Source organism: Catharus ustulatus, chromosome 17 (assembly GCF_009819885.2).
Source record: "Catharus ustulatus isolate bCatUst1 chromosome 17, bCatUst1.pri.v2, whole genome shotgun sequence".
Lineage (NCBI taxonomy): Eukaryota > Metazoa > Chordata > Aves > Passeriformes > Turdidae > Catharus > Catharus ustulatus.
The window spans coordinates 7,561,647-7,584,716 of NC_046237.1; the positions used below are offsets into that span (position 1 = coordinate 7,561,647).

Consider the following 23,070-nt stretch of genomic DNA (forward strand, 5'->3'; position numbering starts at 1 on the left):
TCATCCCGGAATGCTGCGCTTGAACCCTGCCCTGCCGGCCCACCGGGCTCTAGGGACACCTACTGCGCCCGGTCGACCGGGCAAAGCCCCGGCCCGGAACAGTCCCTGGGCCGCTCACTAGGGCTTGCACCACTCGGCGCCACGCGTTGTGGGAACACCGACGCCTTCGTGGACACGTCCCCGCCACCCATTCCAGCGTTGTCTCCCCGTGGTCGGCCCCTGGCGGGGACGGGAGCGCCGGGCGGGGAACGCGCAGCCCACGAGGTGGACACGCGGTTCCCCGGTGCCGCGAGTGGGGCCACGCCCCTCCCGGTCAGGCCCCGCCCCCTCCGCTGGGCGGCACCAATGGGGCGGCGGCGGCGGCGCTGTTGCCCCGGAGACCGCGGGCTGCCCGCCGGGGGCCGCGCCCATTGGCTGACGCTGCCGCGCGCGGGCCCGCCGGGGGCCGCGCCCATTGGCTGCGCCGCCGCCGCCAGTTGCTGTGGTGACAGGGGACCGCGCGGGGCCGCGCCCGACCCAACCGGGCACCGCGACCAACGGGGCACCGCGACCGGCCGGGCACCACGGGCTGGGCCATCCTGCCGTCTGAGCAGGGGCTGTGGCCTGTCCTGACCCTGCTGGTTGCGCTGACATTGCGACACCAGGGCCTGCCCTCCCGCTGGCCCGGCCCGCAGCCCCGGCGCTGCCCACGCCGTCCCGGAGCCGCGCTGCGCGGGGGACACCACACGGTTCTCCACCACGCCTTTGCACCGGGCCTGAGGGCGACTCCTCCCCGAGCCGTTCCCGCTCGGTATAGCCAGAGGTCATGCCCGGAACCGGTCACCCGTATGGCCCTGGCAAGGAGCACCTGCTCGGTCGCTCCCACACAGCTCCGGTGTTCGCTGCCACCCCGCGGGCAGTACCGTGCGCATTAGCGCGGAACGCCCGTGGCGTCGAGCAGCTCTGTGGGGCGGGAGGCGGCTGCCCATCCCCGTCGGTCCCGTGCACCGGGATCTCATCTACCGGTGCTCCCCAGGACTGCCGTTCTTCTGCTCCCTCCCGGCCCTGGCCACCCCACAAGCAGTCCGGGGCCAGTCCCGCCGGGCTGCTCAGGCTGCCACAGCTGCTTCCAGCCCCGGAGCCCCAGACCCTGCCCGGTGGATCCCGTCCCGGTGGCGCTCCCGGTGCGGTGCCGGGGCGGAGCCGGCAGGGGGCGTTCCTTCCGCCCGTTCCCGTGAGCTCGGACCCCGCCCGGTCCCCGGGCCCACCCGCTGTGGCCGTGGAGACCGGCCCGGGTTACGGGGGACACGGGGCATCCCCAGAGCCTTATCTAAGAGGGGCTCCCGGGGGGCGATGGGGCCCGGGGGGCCCCGGAGGGCAGAGGATGGTGAGGATCAATGGGATGTGGGGGTGTCCCGGGAGGCACAGAGGCTGCCAAATGGACAAAAGAGAGAGCCGGGAGGAGTTCCCCACAGATCACCAGCAGTATCACCCCTGCAACAGCCTACTAAAGGCCTTCCTCTATACTGTCCCTCTGCACCACTCTGCTTCCCAGAGCCATTCCTGTGTGGAGTGGAACCAGGCACGGTGACAGATTCCTCCGTGCTGCCAGCGCAAGCAGCAGTGCCTGAGGGTAAGGTCAGGGTTGGTGCAAGGGGAATTTCCCAGCTCTTAGGAATCAGCAGTAACTGGATTTCTCCCTGTGCAGAGGATGAAGGCAGTGGTGCAGACCTGCTGTCAGAACTGACTGGACACAGTGAGGGCAGAACTCCAGGAAACAACAATGGAAAAGAATCTGGGAAGCTACTTGCTCACATCACTGTGAAATGAGTCTATACAGTCATGTTACCTTTGCTTTCCATCCTCGGCTAAAGACACTGTGTTGATCTTATAAATGTCAAACAATTCCATATCTGAGAATGAATCCCATTTGCCCTGTGGGGATGATCTTCCCATCAGCCTGCCAGGAGAGAGAGAGCCCGGTGACACATGGCAACCTGTGCTTGGAGGGGGGGCCGGGTCTGCTCAAGGGATTATTTCTTCCTGGTGTATCCCAGCTCCTGCCCCCCGGGTGCACACAGGGCTTATTTTTCATGAAAATACCACCCTGTTGGGCAGACACTCAGCCAGCAGAGCAGCAGTGGTGTGGGTGTCAAGGGGGGTTGGATCTGCTGCACCAGGGTCTGGGTACGGCTGTAGCTATGGAGGCACGAGATGAAGGAGGAGGAAAGCCTGGAATATGTCAGGAGGGAGGAGGCGAATGGCTGTGTGATAGATTAGTGGAACTTCATTTTTTTTCTGTTTAAAAAAAATATGGTAAAAAAGGGGAATTAATTAGCCTCAGCAGCTGGTGGGGCTGGGGTTACTGAGGGTGGATGGGAGAAGAGTTAAAAATAGCAGGAAGGCCCAAGTGGAAAGTTTCTGTAACATCACAAGTCAGGCATTTGGTGCTTACCCGCCCTGACAGGCGGGAGCCTGTGCCAGAGCCCTCTCCACCATCCTCAGCCCTTTCCCACTGACCTCCCTGCAACTTTTCACACGACATCACCAGCCCTTCGTTTTGCTAATTAACCCTTTACTTCCAGACACTGGACTTGCATCTTGAAAGAGCAAAATCAGCCACAAATTCCTCAGCCTGTGAATGTGAGGGTGCAGAGGAGCACAGTGCTCGTGCTGGCCCTCCCCGGGTCCCTGCATGTTGCTGGCAGCGTGTGGAGCCCAGAGGAGCTGTAACCCCCCATGTATCCATTCCTATCTGCATTTCAGCTTCCTCTCCTTAAAAATCCTCCTGTTTCCAGAGGCCCTGGGTGGAATTCACTGGTAGGTCTGAGCCCTATGCTGGGACACTCTGGATGCACAGTTTGTCCTCAGCTGAGACGGAGATGGATGAGGCAGCTCTGAGCAAGCCCAGCTTGCCGCACTTGTCCCCACTGCAACAAAGCAGATGTACCTGGCTGCTCCAAAGGGCTTTCTCTGCTTCTGTTTGTCTTTCAGGATTGACAATGAGAGCAGCTGAATTCATTCCTTCTCCCTCTCAGAGCCCCAGGAGTTGTGTCTGACTCTGCTGCTCTGGGAAGGCTGCTAGAGCTGAGCCTGCCATGCAGAGGGTGGTCTGAGGGTGGTGGAGCAGGGCTTGGGCTGGAACCGATTTTGGTGGCTGGCAGAGCAGTCAGTGACTGTGGCACACCATGAGGTGTGAGAAAATACTGCTGGATTGACTGACGGTCAGGTTTGGCTCTGATTTACACTAAACAGGAGCTGGGTACTACCCTGGTTTAAAAGTGTCTCCCTCTTCCCCTGGCTGCTTGCATGGTTCTGGGTCCCAGAACAAGCATCTGGGCTTGACCCCACTGAAAGCCAGTTCAGGACCCTGGCGACATAGAGAGGGTGGCACAGCTGGTACAAGGCAGGCTTTCCTCCACCCACCCTGTGCTCCCTGATGACAGGACCGCCATGCAGGGAACAGGACACCTCTCAGACAGACCATCTGAGCAGTCACCTTGCTCCTGCTTCTGCTCCTCCTCACACTGAAGCAGCCAAAGCACAGTGGTTTATTCCCCATCTGTGCTTTGCCCCTCCTAACTGCTCCCTCTCAGGTGCATGCTGGGTATCGAGGTGTTCCTCAGCATTCCCACCAAGGAGGGACGCTTGTCTGATGTCACTCGTCTGATGCCAGCCCCTTGCCCAGTGCCTGGAGCGGCCAGGCTTGGATGAGGTGCCAAGCTGAATCCATTGCCTTCAGCCCTTCTTCCCCCTAGTCCTGCTCAGCACCTTGGGCATTTGCTAATGTGGTTTTATGACACAATAAAAGTGTTACTGTCATTCCTGCCCTCCCCATCGCTGTGCTCTGATCATGAGGGATGTCCTAGGACCAGCCCTGGTGCCATGGGGTTCTGCCAGTATATCCCAGTTTGGGTGGACTGACCTAGTGTAGGGTCAGGACAGTGTCCTCACTGGGACACTTTGAGACAGGGATCAACAGACAGGTTCAAATAAAAACAGCTCCTTCAATTGCCCGTGCCAGGAGACCCCCAGCCTTGTATTCCATCACTGCATCTTGGAGATGGAGCTGCACAGCCAGGCTCCGGGCTTTTAGGTCTTGAAAAAGCACATCCTCCCCTGGGCAGGACAGCACCGGACCGGGCTCGGCTCGCTCCTTCCTTGGCGGAGCCGAGCCTGGAGTGGTGAGATCACGGCCGGGAACCGGGGTGATGCTGCTCCGCACAGGACTGGAGCGTGCTGCAGCCCCCGCCCGCGGCAGCGCGCCCGATGTAACCTCTGCTCCCCGTGACCGAGGTACGGGTCCCGGGGGAATTCGCTGCTCCCCGGCACCGCAAACCCCGAGGAGACCTCAGGGACCGGGACAGGGCGGCAGGGCCGGGCCGAGGCCCGTGCGGGCGGAGGTGTGTCCGGCAGGGGAGGGATCGGGGCGGCGAGGGGCTCCACCTCCCGGGGCTTAAAGCCCGGGGCGGACAGCAGTGCGGGTGTCCCAGGAAAGTTGTGCTCGAGCTGCCGTCGGCTCAGAGCGGGAGCGGCTCCAGGAGCGCAGCGGGGCGGTCGGGGTTTGCCGGGTGCCCTTCGGGGCGGCACCCGCTCCCCCGCCCACCTGCGGCCCCCCTGCCCTTGTGCTGGTGATGACTCTGAACACGCAGCCCGGCAGCAGGAGCCCGCTGCGGCGGAGGGCCAGCACCCCGCTCCCGCGGCCGGGCGGCTCCGGGACCACTTCGCGGGGTGAGCCCTGTCACCCCCAGCTCGGCCACAGCGCCTCCGAACCGGGCGCCAGGGCCCCCCGCAGCAGCTGCTCCCGCGACTCCTCGGGCTCCCCAAGCCTCAGGAATCCCCGGTACCGAGTGGTGCTGCTGGGTGACCCCGGCGTGGGGAAGACCAGCCTGGTCAACCTCTTCGCAGGCGTCCAGGAGAGGGACCTGCTGGACCAGCATGGAGGTGGGTGTCTGGTGGGGGGATCTGCTGCTGGGTCACCTGCGGGGCATCCCGCGGCCCCATGACGGGACAAACCCGTGTGCGAGGCGGAGAGGAGCCGGGACCCGGCTGTCTGGGAAGTGCGGCACTGACCGCGTTCTCCTGGTGTCCCGCAGGGGCCGCGTACGAGCGCAGGCTGACCGTGGATGGCGAGGAGACCACGCTGCTGGTGCTGGACACCTGGGAGCCAGAGCAGCGGGTACGGCGGGGCTGGGTGCTGGAGCGAGCTGGGTGAGCCAAGATGTGCCCGGGGGGCATTGTATGGGTACAAGTGCTGTCATAGGGCCTCTGAGCGCTTTGAAGGACAGCCTGGGGCTTCCCTTTCCATGTCTGGGGCTCACCACCGTGGTACATGGGATACACACTGTGCAAAACAGGCTGTGTCTCATCTCTGCCCAGCTCCCCAGTCATGGGAGGCTGCCTGCCATGTTCTCACTGGTGTGGGCTCTTATATGATAACCCTCTTCAAAATGCATGGAAATGGTTTGGGAATGGGACTGAAGGATCCAACTGGGTAAATCCATGAGTTGGTATCGCCAGCCAGAACACTTCAACGGACAGAACGGTGCCCCCAAGAGCCTGGCATAGGGCATTCCTCATGCCCAGGACATGAGGTATGTCCTGGACAGAAATACCAGTGCTGCTGTTACTGCCTCCCTCCAAAAGCCTTCCTCCTTCTCTTCATGCCAGAGTCCTGCATTCCTGTAGGTGCCACCAGGCAGTGAGTCCCTGGAGTGGAGATAGAGTCAGTGCCCAAGCTGTGGATACGGGTGCAGCACCCATGCACTGAGGCTGTTCAATACTTACCTGCACTGGGCAGAGATGTCCGACAATGGCCCCCTTTTTTTCCACTATGGTTTATTCCCGTACTGTCCAGCAGATTGTGCAGGATGCAGCACCCACCACACTGTCCCAGGGCATTCCCAGGGGATTCACCCTCACCACCCCAGACCAAGCTGAGCCCACAGCCCACTGTTGATAGAGAGGAAACACTCCCCTCAAAATCAAGAGCTTTTAATCTGCATTTAATTAATAGGGTAACACATCTGTTATCCACAATGTGGGGGCTGGTGGGGTGTCCTGACAGGTCCCATCAGTGCCAGGGTGCTCTGCTGTCCCCTGGAAGCGGTCATGGCCATGGATTGGTGACATCTTGTTCCCCATGTGGTTACAGGGTGAGGAGAGCCAGCGCCGTAGCCACTGCCTGCAGGTAGGGAACGCCTACATCATCGTTTACTCTGTCACCGACCGGGACAGCTTCGAGAGTGCCTCAGAGCTGCGCATCCAACTGCGCCGCGCGCGCCAGGCCGAGGACATCCCCATCATCCTGGTGGGAAACAAAACCGACCTGGTGCGGTGCCGTGAGGTGTCCGAGGAAGGTGAGTAGGGGGTGAAGGTTCTGGCTGGTGGAGACCCCTGAGGGGGCTCCATGCCCAGCTGCTTCCCCCACATCTGTCCTTTTGTCCCTGGACATGCAGCTGCTGTTGTGCATGTGCAGTGCCCATCCTATAGCATGAGAGTGCCAGCAGGGCCTTACATCTCCCTGCCCTTCCCTTGCAGAGGGCCAGGCCTGCGCTGCTGTCTTCGACTGCAAGTTCATTGAGACGTCAGCAGCTCTTCAGCACAACGTGGCCGAGCTCTTCGAGGGGGTGGTGCGGCAGATCCGCCTGCGCCAAGGCGGCAAAAAGTCCCACCTGCACCCCGCACCTGGCCAGAAGCACAAGGAGAGCCTCGCCAGCAGAGCCCGGCACTTCCTCGACAGGCTGGTGACCAGGAACAGCAGCAGAGTGGCCCTCAAAGTCCGTTCCAAGTCCTGCCATGACCTGTCTGTGCTCTGAGAGCCATGCTCCTGTCCCTCCACACACGCCGGCTGCGACTCTGCTCTCTGCCAGCAGTGTGGCCAGTGGCTCTGTGGAGCGCTCAGACAGGGCTGGAGTGATGCTGAGGATTTGGAGCTGTTTTCACTGGTGCTGAGAGATGTGAAGGTACTCTGGATCCAGCCACTCCCTTCCAGGAGAGGGGATAAGTGGGACCAGATTCATGAAGTGGAGGATGAGATGGGTTCCTGCACTTGGGGTGGTGAGATTTTGGATCACAACTGCTCCTGCAGAGCTGGAGGTGAGGGGTGGCTGTGCCCCAAAGCAGGGCTGGAGGCTACAAGGAGTGTGGCAGGTCCTGCTCGCAGTGCTGTCCTTTGCAGGGCAGCAGGGACTGGCAAGGGCGCAGTGGAATTCTCCATCTTAGCCTGGAGCCTGGCTGGGAAGGAGGGGCAGGGGAGCAGCAGTGGCATCACCGGGCACCCTGACCCTGCTGTGCCAGGGCTTTGTGCCATGTCTCACTGGTACCAGTGTTTTGTGCTCTCTCTGTACTGGTGTGATGGGAAACCCTTGATCTGCAGAATAAACCGCATCAGGGAGGTGCTGTTCTCTGCTGAGTCCCTGCCCTGGGGAGTGACATCCCAGAGCCACATGGTCAGATTGAAGCTCTGTTCCTTGCCTATGCCCACGGCTGGGGGTCTGCTTCCTGCTCTAGCCAGGCCTTGGCTGGCCTCTCCGTTAGCTGGAGGATCTTGGGGCAGGGAGGGCCTCTGTCCAGGGCTTCCTTTGGCCACCCTTGGTGGAGGTCCCGATTCCTCACCCAGTGGTCCAGCATTGTCCCCTGTGAAGCCCTGTCCATTTCCCAGCTCTAGAAAAGCCTCTGGGAAAGGCTGTGCTCTGCTGACCTGCAGGTTTAAAGCCCCTGAGCACCATGAGAGCCACAGCCTGGGCAGGGAGCCGGGCGCTTGGTGACTCCTGGTGCCCCAGGAAGGAGCAGGGAGCAGGAGCAGAGCAGAATGGCACAGCCAGGAAGGGACGTGCTTGGCTGCAGCAAGCAGGGAGTGACCCTGGGCACCCAGGGAGGCGATGCTGGAGCTGTGTGGGCTTTTTGCCTGTTGTTTTTAGGCTGTGCTGCCATCCAGCAACTGGGACACCACGGGGAACCTGCTTGGCATCCTGGGCCTGATGCCAGGGAGGATCAGTGGTGCCCTCCTACCCGGGTCGGGAGTTTCCACTTGCTCTGTGGTCAGACCGTGGGGAACCACTGGCTGTGGCTGGCACAAATGGGACACTGGGATGGGGCAGCACCCTGTTCCTATGGGAAACTAGTCTCTCCAGAGGTGCAAATCCCAAGCTTTGCCCACAGAAATGGGGAGGTGGGTACTCAATTTTTTTCCATGCTGCTTAGTGCCCACGGCATTGCTGCTCCATCCTTGCTGCTGCTCTGCTCCTCCTGCTCTGCCCTGGAGCTCCCGGCTCGCCGATTCCTGGTGCTGCTGGAGGCGATGCTGTGGTTCACACAGTGTCACCCACGCCGGGGTTGGGGGCTGCACCCGAGGGGCTCCTTGCTGCTGCCGGTCTCCCCTGCAGCTGCAGCTGGTGTTTCCCTGTGGCAGGAGACGAGGGAGGGGGGCCATGGGATGGAAAGTTGGCAGTCAGCAGAGAGGGGAGTGGAAAGAATGAGCTCAAACCCAGAAAAATGCGGCCGTGCGGGAGGATGGGAGGAGTGGGAGGAGAGGCCAAGGGGGGCCACGGTGAGGCGCTGGGAAACGGAGCGAGGGTGGAAGGAGGAGGGAGGGTGGAAGGAGGAGGTGCTGGCAGGGGGCCAGGGACTGCCTGTGACCCCCATCTGGCCCCACTCCTGGGGAAGGTGGTGCCAGGTCTCGGTGGTACCAGCTGCTCCAGCAAGTGCTTTCGGGGCTATCCCAGTGCCATCTGCTTCTGGGTGGCCACTGGCTCCAGTGCTATCAGTCCCTTGGTGGCCATTGGTCCCACTGCCATCCATCCCTCGGTGACCACCAGCCCTCGCAGTGTCCCGCTGTCCCATGGGCTCCCTGCTACCATCAGCCCAGTGCTCACCACCCTGCTCCCACCTCCATGGGACCCTGGGACAGCAGCCCCGGACTCCCCGATCTCACTCTGAACAACAATGCTGTGCTTTGTGAGGATTCCCCAGCCAGGATGGGATGTAGAAGGGGGCAGTGACAGGGTCAGGAGCTGTGCTGTGCCAGGCTGGGCCGTGGCAGGCAGCAGGGTGGGATGCAGGGGGATATGCGGGCACTGCTGCCCATCCTTCTCTCCTCTGGGAACAGCAGCCACAGGGACAGGGCAGCATCCCGGGCAGGAGGCCAGCCCTGCAGAGAGGGGCTCCCAGGAGGCCTTCCCATCTGCCCTTCGCCTGAAACACGGAGCTATGAATCACCCCGCTCCTGAAATAGATTCCTTTTATTTTAAGTATAAAATTTAAAAGACATTAAAAAAAATTTATAGACTTGTGTTTTAATCCCTGCTGTGCTCCCATCTCCTACACATGGCTCAGATCTAAACTGGGGGCAGCACCATTTCACTGAGCACAAATCTTCACCAGTTTTTGCTCCTCAGCAGACTTTCAACCCAGTGAGGAGGAGAAGGCTTAGTGGCACAGCTGAGCTGCCAGTGGCTGGGAGTATTTGCGAGGAAAACACAAATTTCGGCCAATTTTCCAGCAGAGCCTTGGTCCCAGTCCAGTGCGTGGGGAGAATTTGCTGCCATTTATGAGGCATTTTACAGAGGGGCTGTTTGCTGTGCCCACGGGTGGGCTGGGAGCACTCAGGGGCATTCCCAAGAACAGCGGAAAACGGTGACGGGCAGGAAAACCCAACTCGCTGGGGAGGAGCTGCCAGTGCTCCAGAGGGGCTGCGGGAAACCGGGACCCCTGCCCGCAGGGACCTCCTGGGGCTTTCCTTCGCACAGCGGGGGCCGGGCAGGCAGAGGCGGGCAGGGAGGGCCGGGCCCATCCCGGGCCGGGCCGGCGGCGCCGCGCTCTGCCCTTCTCCTGGCAGCGCGGCGGGCGGGGCGGGGCGGGGCCGGCCTCAGCGCCGCCGCGCGTGACGCACTTCCGGCCGGTAAGGGGACGTGTCGGTGCGGACCGCGGTGGGAGCAGCCGCCATGGAGGAGCCCGCGGCGCACAACGGCAGCGCCGCCGGGGCCGCGCCCGGGGCCGGGACCCCCGCCCGCCCGCCCGCCACCCCCGAGGGCATGGCGCTGGCCTACGGCAGCCTCGTCCTCATGGCGCTGCTGCCCATCTTCTTCGGGGCGCTGCGCTCCGTCAGCTGCGCCAAGAGCAAGGTACCCCCGCGGCTCGGGGCAGCCGGGCCTATAGGCCTCGCCCCTCCCCAAGAGTCCCCTCCGGGCGCTCCGTTCCACGGGCGGACCGGCAGCTGCATGTCCCCGGCCCCGGCGCTGGGCCTGGAGGCGTAGGGGACCCCGGGGAAGAGATCGGCTTCCCCCGGGGCTTCTCCAGCCACATTCTCACCGCCCCGATAAATTCAAGTGCTGCAAAACACAACCGTCCCTTGTCCCTCCTCAAGAGGAGCTGTGTTAGGGGACTCGTGTGTGGCTATGCCCCGCGGCACTGGGGCAGGTCCGGGGGTGCTCTCCTGCCTGTACACCCTGTTCTGTCCTGGTATTCCTCCCGCTGTTCTCTGCATTTCATAGCAGGAATTTAATCCCAACATTCGGGCTGCTGTAGCTTAGGAGGAAGGACTGTTTTACACAGTCTGATCTATTACTATTTTTACAATCTCCTTGTGTGCCCTTAAGCCTCATATCAGGGGCTTCAGCTGATCTTGGGGGACTTCTGGCAGCCCAGGCTAGCGGGGGCTATGAGCAAAGCCCAGCCGTGGTTCAGGGTGGGAGTTCTCATCTCTCTGCAGGGAACAGCAAGAATTTGGGTACCTCTGCTCTGCTGGGCACAGCATGACGACTGCCGTGTCTAGAATAAGCTGCACAAGGGCTTTTGAGGTGCCCTCGATCTGTGCTGGCCGCAGGTGTTTGACTGAGATTAGATGTCTGAGCAGCAGCCAGCTGGGCCTGGAGCAGGCAGGGAGCAGGCAGCCCTCTGCCTCCTCTGAAAGCTGAAGGTCTCCCGTGGGAAATGGCTTGAAAGGAACTGTTTGAGCTGGTGCAAAGATGTCTTAGAAGGGGTTTATAAATCTGGGGCTTTTGAGCATGAGAAATGTCCCAAGAGCAAGGTGAGGGATGAGAAGGTGGCTGGAGGGACACGTCGTGCACAGGGTGATCACAGATGGTGGCACAGATGGGGCTGGCTGGGCGTGAGTGGTGAGGGAGCCCAGCTTCCCTCTGGGCAGGGGGAGAAAGGAACAATGCCAGCACAGGATTTTTTCCTTCTCCAAGAGGAGAAAAGCAGTAAATTGTGGCTGCCCTGGGAAGGACAAGTGCAAGGTTTGTGTTTTCCAGCTCGGGCTCTGCCTCTGACACAGCCTCATCTCCAGATATAACAGGACCAGTGGGTGTTTTGTCCCTCTCAAAACCACGGTGGAGCCGTGCATGTTTTGTCTGTTCATCACCTACTGCTCAGGTGTGAAGCCAGAGCAGAAGCTAATCCATTCCTGTTCTCTCCCCAGAACTCCTCGGAGATGCCAGAGACCATTACCAGCCGAGATGCTGCTCGCTTTCCCATTGTTGCCAGTTGCACCCTCCTGGGGCTCTACCTCTTCTTTAAAGTGAGTGAGTGGCACTGGAGCTGGACGTCTCCTTCCTGGCAGGAGCTCCCATAATGGGGTGACTCTGTTTTTGGCCCTTAGTGTTGGGACAGAAGGTGTGTAAGGCTGCACAGACTGAGCTCTTCGGTGTCACCGGGCAGGAGGACGTCAGTTCTTGCCTGAATTGTCACAGCTTGGAGGAAATCAGAGCCTGTTTGTGCCCAGGTTGTTTCTGGAGAGCTGCCGAGGAGCAAATAGCCCTGAGCTCTTCCTGCCTCCATGGGCCAACCTGACACGGCACAGGCTGCAGCCAGAGGGTGCCAGGGGCTCTGAGGGGCGAGTGCTGTTGGCTCAGTGTTGTTCTCCACGCTGTGCTCCTGGAGCCGTTTTGGCTGCAGGCCTGGGGGAGCCCCTGTGTGATCAGGTGAAGTCTTTCAGACGTTCAGAGCCCACAGGCAGGGTCAGATGATGTTAGCAATGGATGGGAGCTCTCAACAGCACGTGCTTTTGGTGGTGTGGAGAAGGTGTCTTGGCCTTAAGCACCTTGGGCTGCCCATGAAGGTCTGGTACATAGCTGAGCTCCCAGAGGGGTCTGGAGAGCTGCAGCACAGAGTGTCTTGTAGGCATGGCAGCTTCCAGCTGTGCTTTTTTGGGATGCCTGCAGGGTTCTAGGGTGCTCCTGGCTGGACAGGAGGTGAGGGTTAAAGTGCAGAGTAGGGAATGGTACAGTTCAGTCCCTTCTCTGCCAATAGCTGTGTGCCATGTGCTCTCCTATTCCAGCATCCCCTTTCCAGGAGGGCACGGAGGGCCCCAGGATCCTTCCCCACTGGTTTGTAGGGGCGTGATTCAGTAAGGGAGTGTGTGACTTGGAGGGCAGGAATTTTAATAATGCCCAGTTTAATTAGGGCAGGGGATGCTGCTGCTCCCCTGGGCCTGGGCAGCCCCTGGGATCGGTGCCTCTCTCCCTGCTGTCTGGGGGAAGCTCTGGCCTCCTTTCTGCAGCACTGCAGTTATTTTTTGACCTGAACAGCTCACAGATGTGCAACAGCTCACGGGCCCATTGTGCTTGTTCTTTGAGCACATGGCTATTTCCAACATAGTCTCCCTCAGCATGCAGGAATTTGGGTTATTCTAGCTATTCTTCTCATCTCCCTGGAGCACTGACACAGCAGCTGCCAACAGGAGCATGAGGATGGGGAGGATGGTAACTAACTCCTTTATGGTTTTGTCTTCCCAGATATTCTCTCAAGAGTACATCAATCTTCTGCTTTCCATGTATTTCTTTGTGCTGGGGATCCTAGCCCTGTCCCACACTATCAGGTACAGCACAAGGATAGGTGTTCATTTCATTCAGTTCATTTTACTGGGAAGTTTTTAGAGCACCACTGCCTTGCACCAGAGCCTGGTCTTTGCCCAACCTTTTAGGGCATTGTCCCTTGGTGGTGGGAACCAAAGCCGTGGGGGTTCTGAGAAGCCAGCACCCCGTACAGCATCACTGCGGGAGCTTGTGGAGGTGTCAGTGGACACCATCATGGGACAAGACCAGCTCACCCTTAGGGGCTTCTCTGTCTCAGAATCACAGAATCAGAATATCCTGAGTTGGAAGGGACCCACAGGGATTGAGTCCTACTTCTGACCTTCATCAGGACAACTCCAAAAAATCCCACCATGTTCCTGAGAGTGTTTTCCAAACAGTTCTTGAAATCTGGGAGGCCTGAGGCCATGGCCACTTCACTGGGGAGTCTGTAACAGTGCCAAGCCACCCTCTGGGTGAAGAGCCTTTTCTTGATATCCAGCTTAAAACCCTCTTGGCACAGTCCTTGCTGCCCTGCAGAGGGAAGAGCTTTTCAGAACCCTTACAGGCAGCTGGAGCTCATGGTAGTATTCCTGGCCTCTTGTGGTGATGCGTGGCACGAGGTGTTGAAAGCTCAGCCTGTTTCAGTAACTGAAACATCAAACTGGTTTCCTGTTTCCTGAGCTCTGGGGCGTTGGGGACCAGATGCTTTCCCTAGACTGGTGCTGGGCAAGGGCTTTGCCCCTGGCTCTGCAGCAGAGCCAGTCAATGGTGGCCCAGGCAATGCTGGGTACCCAGAGGCTTGCTGGGGGCATAGGGTATGGGGTGGGTCCTCCTTTCTTGTGGGTGATGCTCTATTTTCTTGCCCTGGAGTATTTGGGGGATTGTCACATATAACCAGATCAGATCTCTGGACAGGATGTGTTGCTGTGGCTCCTGACAGTCCCTGATGGAGCAGATGGCATTCCTCCATCTTGGGAGGGGGTGTGGGACCCCCCCAAATGCAGAGGTGCTGGGCAGCACATCTTGTGGAATTTCTGTCATACTGCCCTTCTCTACACCTCTCGTTTCAGCCCCATGATGAACAGATTCTTCCCTGCAAATTTCCCCAACAAACAGTACCAGCTCCTCTTCACCCAGGGCTCCGGGGAGAGCAAGGAGGGTACGTTGGCTCGCCGGTCTGTCAGGGGAGCCTGAATGTTTTCTGCCTTTACTGTTCTTTTTTATTTTTGGTTTTTTGGTCTTAAGACTCTCAGCCCATTGAAACAACCTTCTCAAAGACTCCCCTCTTGGTCCCCACTGAGCTTCCATAGCCAGTGTGAGCCCCAGCAGAACTGGACTGGCACTCTGCCTCTGTGCTGCCTCTGGCTGGCAGGGAGACCCCAGAAACATCTCCCAGAGTGCTGTGGGGATGGAGCTATGGCTGTTGTTAAATGCACAGACTATCTAAGCCGCTTGGAAAGCATAGGTCTGACTGGTTTGTGCTGCCTTATCTGGGCCAGATCTTTGCACTGGCAGAAGATGCTTTGATAAGTGTCCTGCCTTGTAGCAGCTTTATTGGTAAGGGAGTATTTCTGGTGGTACCACCAGGAGTTAACTGGCACAGGAAGAGGGAGAAGATTTGTCTCTCCCTGCCTTAGGCAGTGCCTGAATCCAATTTCCTTATTGACAGCAGGACCGTGGATGCTGTCCATGTGCAGAGTCTGGCTGAAGGAGAAGGTCTGAGCTTTCCAGGGCCCACTGCTCATTCCCAGGCGGTTTGCACGTGTGTACCACGGGTACAGTCCCCTTGTTTAGGACATGAGCACTGTTCTCTGGGCTCCCCAGATGTGGAATCACTCATCTCAGCCCTGCACAAGAAGGGGAGCTGCCCAGCCTGCCCCAAATCTGACTTCTCTGTTTTCTTGCAGAAATAGTGAATTATGAGTTTGACACCAAGGATCTCGTGTGCCTGGCCTTGAGCAGTGTTGTGGGGGTCTGGTACCTGCTGAGAAAGGTGAGGCACAGCTGGGGACTGGGCTGGATTGGATCCATATGGAAATGAGTCCATGCAAGGTGGGGGTTCCATGCACAGCAGGATCCAGATCTCCTTTTCTTGTCCTTCTCAGCACTGGATTGCCAACAATCTCTTCGGGCTGGCATTCTCCCTCAACGGGGTGGAGCTGCTGCACCTGAACAATGTCAGCACTGGCTGCATCTTGCTTGGGGGCCTCTTCATCTACGATGTGTTCTGGGTAAGCAGGAGCATTCTGCAGGCTGTTGGTGGAAGCATGTTCCTGGCATTCTGCCTTTCTGGAGGCACCACACTGGCTGGACACAAACTTGAAGTCAGAATTTTCACTTTCTCAGCCCAGAGGGGTGTGGCAGGGTTGATGACAGAATCCACAGCGGCAGAATGTGGCTCATCAAGTGCGTTTTCTTCTATTCTCTGACTCAGAGAGGCCAGGGCTGGCAGGGACCTCATCAGGGCCATTGTGGGGTACTCAGTGTGTGTCATATCCGGTCCTGTATTCCTCACTGTGGTCTTCCTAAGGCCTGACAGCTGTTGGGTGGGCTGGAGGCTGCTCTGGGGCACACTGAGCCTGCTTGTATGAGCTGTGCCTTGGCTCTGTCATCTGCTGGTTTCGTTAGTGTCCTTCTGTTCTCTTGCACTGAGGACCAGACCCTGGAATGCCTCCAGTCCCTTTTCCTCAGCCAGTGCTGCACCCTTGACTTTTTTATTTTGAGGTTTTCCTTATTTCTTGCAGTGTATTTGAGCTGCCCTTGTAGAGGGAAGGGGGGTGGGGAAGGCAGGAATGCAGTCGTGTGCTCTGCTCCATGCATGGGAGAATGTTTCTCCTTGTAATGTCTGTATTTCACAGTCCTTCCTGTTGCCTCCACCTTCTGAATCACCATGTTTCCAAATGTCTGAGAGCCTTGTATACATTGAGGTCTGTCCAGCAGCTCTGCAGCTGCCTTTGTAATCCCTCCATATTTATGCCTGGCTACTTGTGGGTTGTTTTGTACTTGGCCGGTGGTGCCCCTGTTTCCCAGGCTCGTTAACAGTCTGGGCTCTGTGGTTATTTAGCCTGTGGGCCACTTCCTCCACAGCTTTTAGCTGGAGAGGACTCAGCCTTCTGCCTTAGAACACCTGGTGCTCCAGGCCCTGCTTAGTGTGCAAGTGTCTTCCCAGTGCTTTGGGAACAGTGAGTGCACCCCTCTGCTCCCCACTTGCTGGCTGTCTCCCACCTCGGCTTCCTCATGGATCAGTGTTGCTGGAGACTTAGAGAAGGGCTGCCTTGAAGTGGAGGCCCTTGTACTGTGCCCCTCTGCAGGAGCTGGTCACTTGGATCTTGGCATGGATTCAATCACAGTGAGATCCCAGGAGGGTTTCAAGGAGGAAGGAGATCTTCATGGGTTGGTGCTATTGCCCCCACATAGTCTTGGGAGGGGCATGTAATGCTTTTCCCTGATCCCAGTGTCAAGTCCTGTCACTCCATGGCAATGCTCAGAACTTGCTGCACCTTATGGGAGTTAATCTGCTGCTTTAAGATTTCCCTTTAATCCAAGCCTCCAGGATCTTGCTCGCCCTGTGCTAGCCAGCACCTGTTTTTTTGTGCCTGCTGGACTGAGGCTTTGAGATGGAAAGGTGCAGAGATCAGGGTTGCTGCCCTCAGTGTTTGCAGTCCACCCCCCAAATGCTGCCAGTATTTACAGCTGATAGGGCCGTGCAAGTAAATGACCTCAGAGCAAACTGCAGCTGATCTGACATTTGCCCCTGTCCCTGGTGGAAGCTCCCAGGCTGGGACACTCTGCTGGAAACTCCTGTCCTCCAGCTGGACCTTACATGGAGCTGACTGATTAAAGCTGGACTGAGGTGCAGGGCTGGGTGGTGGGCAGCAGCTCTGCCATGTGAGTGCTGATCCCATGCTGCTCTGAGAGCAGGACAGCCATGAAGCAGCCACCTCCCCCTGATTGTGGGCTTGCTTGCGCCTACATTTTGGCAGATCTTTGGCTATTTTCTGCCACTGAGGCCACTCCTGGCCCTGAGGTGAGGCTGAATGTGTGTGTATGTTCCTGTGCAGCTCAGGTCACCTTGGGCTCCTCTGTTCTAGGTCTTTGGCACCAATGTGATGGTGACAGTTGCCAAATCGTTCGAGGCCCCAATAAAACGTGAGTAGCTCTTCCCTCTGTGCTGGGGTTTTGCTGCAAGCCCTGCCCCATGCACCCTCTACATGTGGAGGTGGCCCAGGCTGGGATGTGTGCAGGAACATTTCCTGTTAGTGACCCCTCCTCCCTGTCATTGGCCAGCCTCAAGCCAAGGCAGATCTCTGGAAGGTCTGTCTGGGTCACTCTGCACCTTTGGAGTGTGAAATTTCACCTGCTTCTAAAAACAGTCCATACCAAATAAACACCATCAGAAAAAATAAAATCACAGAGCCCCAAAACAGCAGGAGGACTGAAATGGTGCTGCTGTGGAGCATGCAGTGGCTTGGGTCCTGGGAACCCCTTGGTTTCTTGTCCTGGAATTGTCCCAGAAAGAACAAGGAAAGCTACAGGGAAGGAGGGGGCTGAGGGCAGGTCCCTTGCCCTGCTCTGGTCCCTGTTTGCCAGGCCCAGTGGAGCTGAGGTCTGCTCAATGGGGACATTCCCCCTCACTGTGCCTCGCTCTGCTCCTCGCAGTGGTTTTCCCTCAGGACCTGCTGGAGAAGGGGCTGGATGCTGACAACTTCGCCATGCTGGGACTGGGAGACATTGTCATTCCAGGTGAGGACAGAAAAGAGGATGGGACTGGGGTCTCCTCTGAAGGGGCTGCGGGGAGCTGAGCGGGTGCCTGGCTCTGCCCTTGGCCATGCACGGCCCTGCGCGGGTTTGGAGTCTCCGCAGTCCCGGTGCCACGAGAGGGCGCTCTCACCCCGGGCACGGCACCGGAGCTCTGCCTGCCCTGCCCCTCCAACCCCTCGCTGTCCCTTCCCTGCTCCTCTGGCCCCTCGCTGTCCCTCCTCTGCCACTTCCAGCCCCTCATTGTTTCCTTCTCCCTGCAGGAATCTTCATTGCCTTGCTGCTGCGGTTTGATATCAGGTGAGCAGGCGCCAGGGAAGGGTCTCTGGCAGGTTGGATCTTGCAGCATATTTGAGCTGCTTTTGTAGAGGATAAAAAGGGAAGGGGGAGCTGGGAGTGTAGTCATGTGCTCCCTTCTGGAGCTGAGTGTGGGGACACACCAGGGGGTGTAAGGAAAAGCTCTTGGAAGAGGAGGCTGGCTCTGTGGGTGTGTGTTTAGCACTGGGGGCGAGTGGTTGACTTGAAGCATAGGTAGGGCAGGCAGCATAGGGATGGAGATCAAGGCAGCAGCACATTGCAGCCCCACAGAGCCTCCCCAGCTCCCTGGAACCGAGCAGCAGTGACAGCGTGGGAAAGAGCCGGGGGTGCTGCACCTGGGAAGCGCTCGCATGGATGCAAATCGGTGCCTGGCAGTGCTGGCTGCCTCCAGGTCACCACTGACAGTGGAGGAAGCAGCTCCTTCCGACATGGGGAAGCTGCACCTACAGCTGGGCTGCAGCAGTTGCCCCACACTGAAAGGCTCCTGGAAATAGGGTGCTCTGTGACTGCAGTGGTGTGGCCCCCCTCCCAAAGCTCTTGCACAGACCCTCTGGTGTGTGCCAGCTCTTCCAGGTGTTACCACCCACATCCTGCCTGCACCTGCTGGGAATCCCAGTTCCCGCAGCCTACCCTGTGATAAAATAGCAACTGCTGAGAGCCAGGGACTGGCCCATCTCCACCAGGACAATGGGACCTTCTCTCTGGGTCCCAGCCCCAATTCCTGCTTTCCCAGTTGCCATCCAGCAGCAGGATCACTTGCCTACTTCCCTTCTCACCTGGCTATTACTGGCTTCAGTCTCACACTGCTCCCACAGAACCAGGGGCTGCACAGCAGAGCATTGCTCCCCACTGTGGTGGGACATGGCTACGAGTACCAGGCCAATTCCATTTTGCCTACTGACATTCCAGACTGGAGGTCATTGAGCTCTTCCCTTTCCCTGCAGCCTGAAGAAGAACACGCACACGTATTTCTACACCAGCTTTGTGGCCTACATCTTTGGGCTGGGCCTCACCATATTCATCATGCACATCTTCAAGCATGCCCAGGTGAGCTCCACCCTGCTGCCTCCTGTGGATGCACTTCCAAGTGGGTCAGGCCAGCTTGGCCACGAAGTTCCTGCATCCTGCCAGGAAAAAGTAGATTTATTTCTTCTTTTGGCTTTGATTTTTCAGTGCCTGCCTGTACCTTTCCCTGCACAAAGCTCCTGTGCCCAGCTGGAGCAGAGGCCTCCTTGGGGCAAGGCTCCTTGTTTCCAATAACAACCCCTCAGCCAGGGGCCGTGTGTTTTTTGGCTCTTTGCAGTCAAGCTGCCCTGAGCACCCATTGGCTGTGCTGCAGGGGGGCTCTGGAGCCCATACACTGTGCTCTGCACAGGGGGTCTCAGTGTGTTCATGGCTCACTGGGACTCACAACGAGGATTTTCAAAGAATCCCAGAATGGTTTGGGAAGGGACCTCCGAGACCATCTTGGCCATGAATTCCCCTGCTGTGAGCAGAGACATCCACCAGCAGACCAGTCTGCTCCACGCCCTGTTCCAACCTGGCCTTGAACGCTTCCAGGGATTGAACATCCACAGTTTCTCTGGGCAGCTTGTGACAGGATCTCACCACTGTCACAGGAAAGAATTTCTTCCTGATATCCAATCTAGCTTCATGCTGCTGCAGCTCTCAGTGAGCTCTTGAAGCTGCTTTTTGGGCTGTTAATTCCCTGTGTAGCCACGTGACAGATACCATGGGTGCAGAGGGGACAAGGAGCTTGCCTTGCACTCTTCCCTTGGGGTGATTTGTGGTTTGGTTTAACAGTTGTTTTTCTTCCCCATAGCCCGCACTGCTGTACCTGGTCCCCGCCTGCATTGGATTCCCGCTTCTCGTGGCCTTGGCAAAGGGAGAAGTAACCGAAATGTTCAGGTGAGCCTCAGCTGGCGATGGAGCTGTTTTGCCGGCGGCACTGGAGCCCATGAAGCGTGCAGATGTTCCCACGCCTGGGCACAGCTGGAGGGACGGGTTCATCTGGGCATGCTCTGGGTGTGCACCGGCACGTGCGTGGGTGGAGGGAGCAGGTCTGTGTTTGTACATGCCGGGCCTGGCTCCAGCCACCTCCCGGGAGCTGGGTGGGAGCTGTGGTGTGGTACCAGCAGGCAGCACCTGGTGTTGCTTTATGCTCCAGTGACAGACTCTTCCCATGCGCTGGCAGGCAGTCTGGGGAGGGTGGGACTGCACACCTGGTGTGGAGATACTTGGTCATTGTGTCCCAGGGCCTGTGGGTGGGGAAGAATGGAGCCAGACAGCAGCCAAGGCTGGTTTGAGCACATCCTGGCCTTGGGCAAAGTGTCCTGGTTTGCAGCAGTCTCCCTACCCCAGAGGCTGTGGGTACAGAGGGAGGAGGTCTGGGCTGTTGTGCTCAGCTGTTCTTAGAGCCTGTCCAGGCTGTCGGTGGGCAGCTCTGGCCTCCTGCCTGAAAGCTGTTTGTCTGTCATGCTTGAGACTCAGCACAGTAATAGTGGTTGATGCAGAGGAGGGAAGGGAACATCCTAAAGCAGGGCTGTGTACCCTCCAGCCTCCCCAGTGCTCCAGCCCAGGGAGCGTTCCTGAGCTCCCAGCCTGCTCAAAGGGAAACTGAGTGCAATGGGAAGCCAGCTGTCCTCCCTCCTCCCTCCCCTCCCCTGGGAGATGCAGGTATGCATGTTCCCAGCGGCTCTCAGCTGGGCCATCCCCAGCCCTGCCGCACCTGCCCCTCCTTTGATGTTTGCTTCTGACAATCGCTGCTGCAGGCACTGAGTGTCCTGGGATCGTCCTTCCTGTGCACCTGGGATCCTGCAGCCGCTTTCCCCAGTGCCGTGACTCACCAGCTGACAGCAGCAGCACCTCCTGCCAGGAAACTGGGGAGAGATGAGCTGTGAGGCCGGGCCCACTGGGCAGCAAGGAGCGCAGGGAGCCTGGCAGCCTGGAGCCAGGGCCCTCGCAGAGCAGTAGCACAAGCTGCTCCAGCAGCAAAGTATTGCCAGGGCAAGGGCAGGATGCTGGAGGGTTGCAAACTTGATGGCCCCTGGGGGCCAGACCTCCACTGAAGTGGCTTCTGTTGCAGGCAGAGGAAGTGGGATTCAGAGGGACCGATGCCTGGAGGGCAATGACTCCCACCACAGGAATCCCACCAGGTGTAGCTCTGCTGTGCTACTTTGGTGCGCCCTGATCCCCCCTGGAGCTGGCAGTTCCTGTGGTCTCTGCCTGCACATGGTGTCTCACAGCAGTGAAGGTCTGCAGGCAGGGTGGGAGTGAGCAGATCTGTGCTGCAGGCCCAGGGAAGTGGTGTGCTGGTGGAGCAAAGGTTGATGACACTGGGATCAGCTCCATGGCTCTCAGCCTTCCCAAACCTCCCTAGGCTAGGCAGGAAGCTCCATTCTGCCTCCCTCAGCTGTGGGAACCCATCCTGCTGTGGGCATGCTGTCCTCGAGCAGCAGGACATGGTCTGCTGCATCTCTCTGTCACCTGCCCAGCCCCTGGGCTGCTCCACTGCCGCCTCCCCACTGCCCAGGCTTGCTCTCCCTAGGTTCTGGCTGCTTGACTCTGCTCATGCCAGTGGGAGCTGCTTCATCCCCGAGTTTCAGTGCTCACTTTTCCATGCTGCAGCCCTGTCCTGGAGTCTGCAGGCAAGGAGAGGCCAGCGGGTGCAAGCAGGTGAAGGGGAATGCCAGACTTCCTGCACAGGGTGGTGCGTTCTCGGTGCTCTCACTCCAAAACTCTTCTGCTTTTTCTCTCTCTCTCCCCCTCTCCTTTCTGTCCTTGTCTTTCCCTTCCTGCTTCCTCTCTCTCCTGCAGCTATGAATCCTCTGCTGAAATCTTGCCTCACACACCAAGACTTACCCACTTCCCCACGGTGTCTGGCTCGCCGGCCAGCCTGGCTGATTCCATGCAGCAGAAACTGTCCTGTCCCCGCCGACGCCGGCAGCAGAGCCCCAGTGCCATGTAGCCACTGCCACCGGGGCCCCTTGTCTGTCGCTCTGGCCAGGTAGGGGCAGGTCCTGGCTCTCCCTGGCCCAAGCCCTCCCTATTCCCAGCTCTCCTCACTCCGTGGGCAGAGGCTGGAGCTGTTGCTGTGCTGATGTGGGCCAGCTTCTTTCCCATTCTGAGAGAGGAGACTAGGAAGGGCAAGAAGATTTGATATTCCAGACCTTGTCCTTTCTGCTTAGAGCAGCTATCCCATTTCCTTAGCCAGAGCCCTGGGACCACTGCTGGAGGGGGTTTGCAGCCAGAGGAGTGAGACTGGGAGGGAACACTGCTGTTGGTCTTGCTGCAGTTCCCTTGTTAACTGGCCCTGCTGGCACCAGTGCTCAGCCAAGGAAAGCATGTGCTATCCAGGATATCCAGTAGTGCTCTTGGGAACAAGGACAGATATCTGGGCACAGAGCTGGCCCCTAGCTGGGTCTACCCTATCCTTGGACATGTCTAGGGGGGATGCATTCCTCATCTCCCTGCCTGGGCTCTGCCCCATGGGGCTTCCTGGGGGCTGATGGCTGGAGCCCACCTTGTCCTCAACAGCATTAGGGCAGAACCCAAGTCCACAGGCTGGGCTGTCCTCATGTGGCACAGGGCTCTGTCCCCAGGGAGGAGCTGGCCCCACTCATGTCCCTCTTGTCCCCAGCTATGAGGAGAGCTCAACTCCCAAGGAGGCACCAGGGGCTTCCAAAGAAGAGCCAACAGAAGCCTCCAAGAAGGAGAAGTGACCTTGCCCGTGGGCCATGCCTGGTGCTGCTGGGCTGGGGCCCTTCAAGACCCTCTGCAAGTGACAGACGACGAAACAATTGTGCAAGAGCATCGTGTTGTGTGTGTCGGAGCAGCCACCCAGGTGGGGTATCGATGTTGCCGGTTTTTAAATTTTGTATTGTGCATTTGCTTTCTCTCATATTAAACCATATTGAAGGAAGGAGTGCTGGTGTGGCCATGCCCCTGTTCAGCTGCTCAGCCGGCCCGGGATTGGCATCCAGCTCACCCGCCTTCTCCCACTGGGGCCGAGTGGCCATTGTCTGCCTGTTTCCAAGTGACCAAGTGACTGTCCCCTTCCCCCTCCCACTTTTCTGGCACTGGGCCTTCCCCCAGCCTGGCCCCTGCTCTGCAATACTCAGATTTAGGGCTGGAGTACTGAGCACTGAGTGGGTTCAAGCCAGAGTCTAGGCCCATAGAAGGGTGGCTGAGAAGGAATTGGGATGCAGGAACCCCACGG

At 58.7% G+C, this 23,070-nt stretch overlaps 2 protein-coding genes across 4 annotated transcripts; both read left to right on the forward strand.

Moving 5' to 3' along the window:
* Positions 1-4,523: 4,523 nt before the first annotated feature.
* REM1 (RRAD and GEM like GTPase 1) lies at positions 4,524-7,358 on the forward strand. The gene is made up of 4 exons (XM_033075114.1): positions 4,524-4,923; positions 5,076-5,158; positions 6,134-6,338; positions 6,520-7,358. The coding sequence occupies exons 1-4, from the start codon at positions 4,614-4,616 to the stop codon at positions 6,795-6,797; spliced, it is 876 nt and encodes a 291-aa protein (XP_032931005.1). The 5' UTR covers positions 4,524-4,613; the 3' UTR covers positions 6,798-7,358.
* A 2,532-nt stretch (positions 7,359-9,890) lies between these two features.
* On the forward strand, positions 9,891-22,773 carry HM13 (histocompatibility minor 13). 3 transcript variants are annotated; one of them, XM_033075150.2, is made up of 14 exons: positions 9,891-10,103; positions 11,402-11,500; positions 12,717-12,799; positions 13,847-13,935; positions 14,684-14,769; positions 14,882-15,007; positions 16,868-16,925; positions 17,436-17,519; positions 17,798-17,834; positions 18,797-18,899; positions 19,675-19,760; positions 21,400-21,527; positions 21,669-21,858; positions 22,492-22,773. In XM_033075150.2, the coding sequence occupies exons 1-14, from the start codon at positions 9,924-9,926 to the stop codon at positions 22,571-22,573; spliced, it is 1,431 nt and encodes a 476-aa protein (XP_032931041.1). In that variant the 5' UTR covers positions 9,891-9,923; the 3' UTR covers positions 22,574-22,773. The 3 variants fall into 3 exon arrangements, with proteins under 3 accessions (XP_032931041.1, XP_032931043.1, XP_042635736.1); XM_033075152.2 differs by lacking the exons at positions 21,400-21,527; positions 21,669-21,858 and having other exon boundaries at positions 9,911-10,103; XM_042779802.1 differs by lacking the exons at positions 21,400-21,527; positions 22,492-22,773 and having other exon boundaries at positions 9,911-10,103.
* Positions 22,774-23,070: the final 297 nt, after the last annotated feature.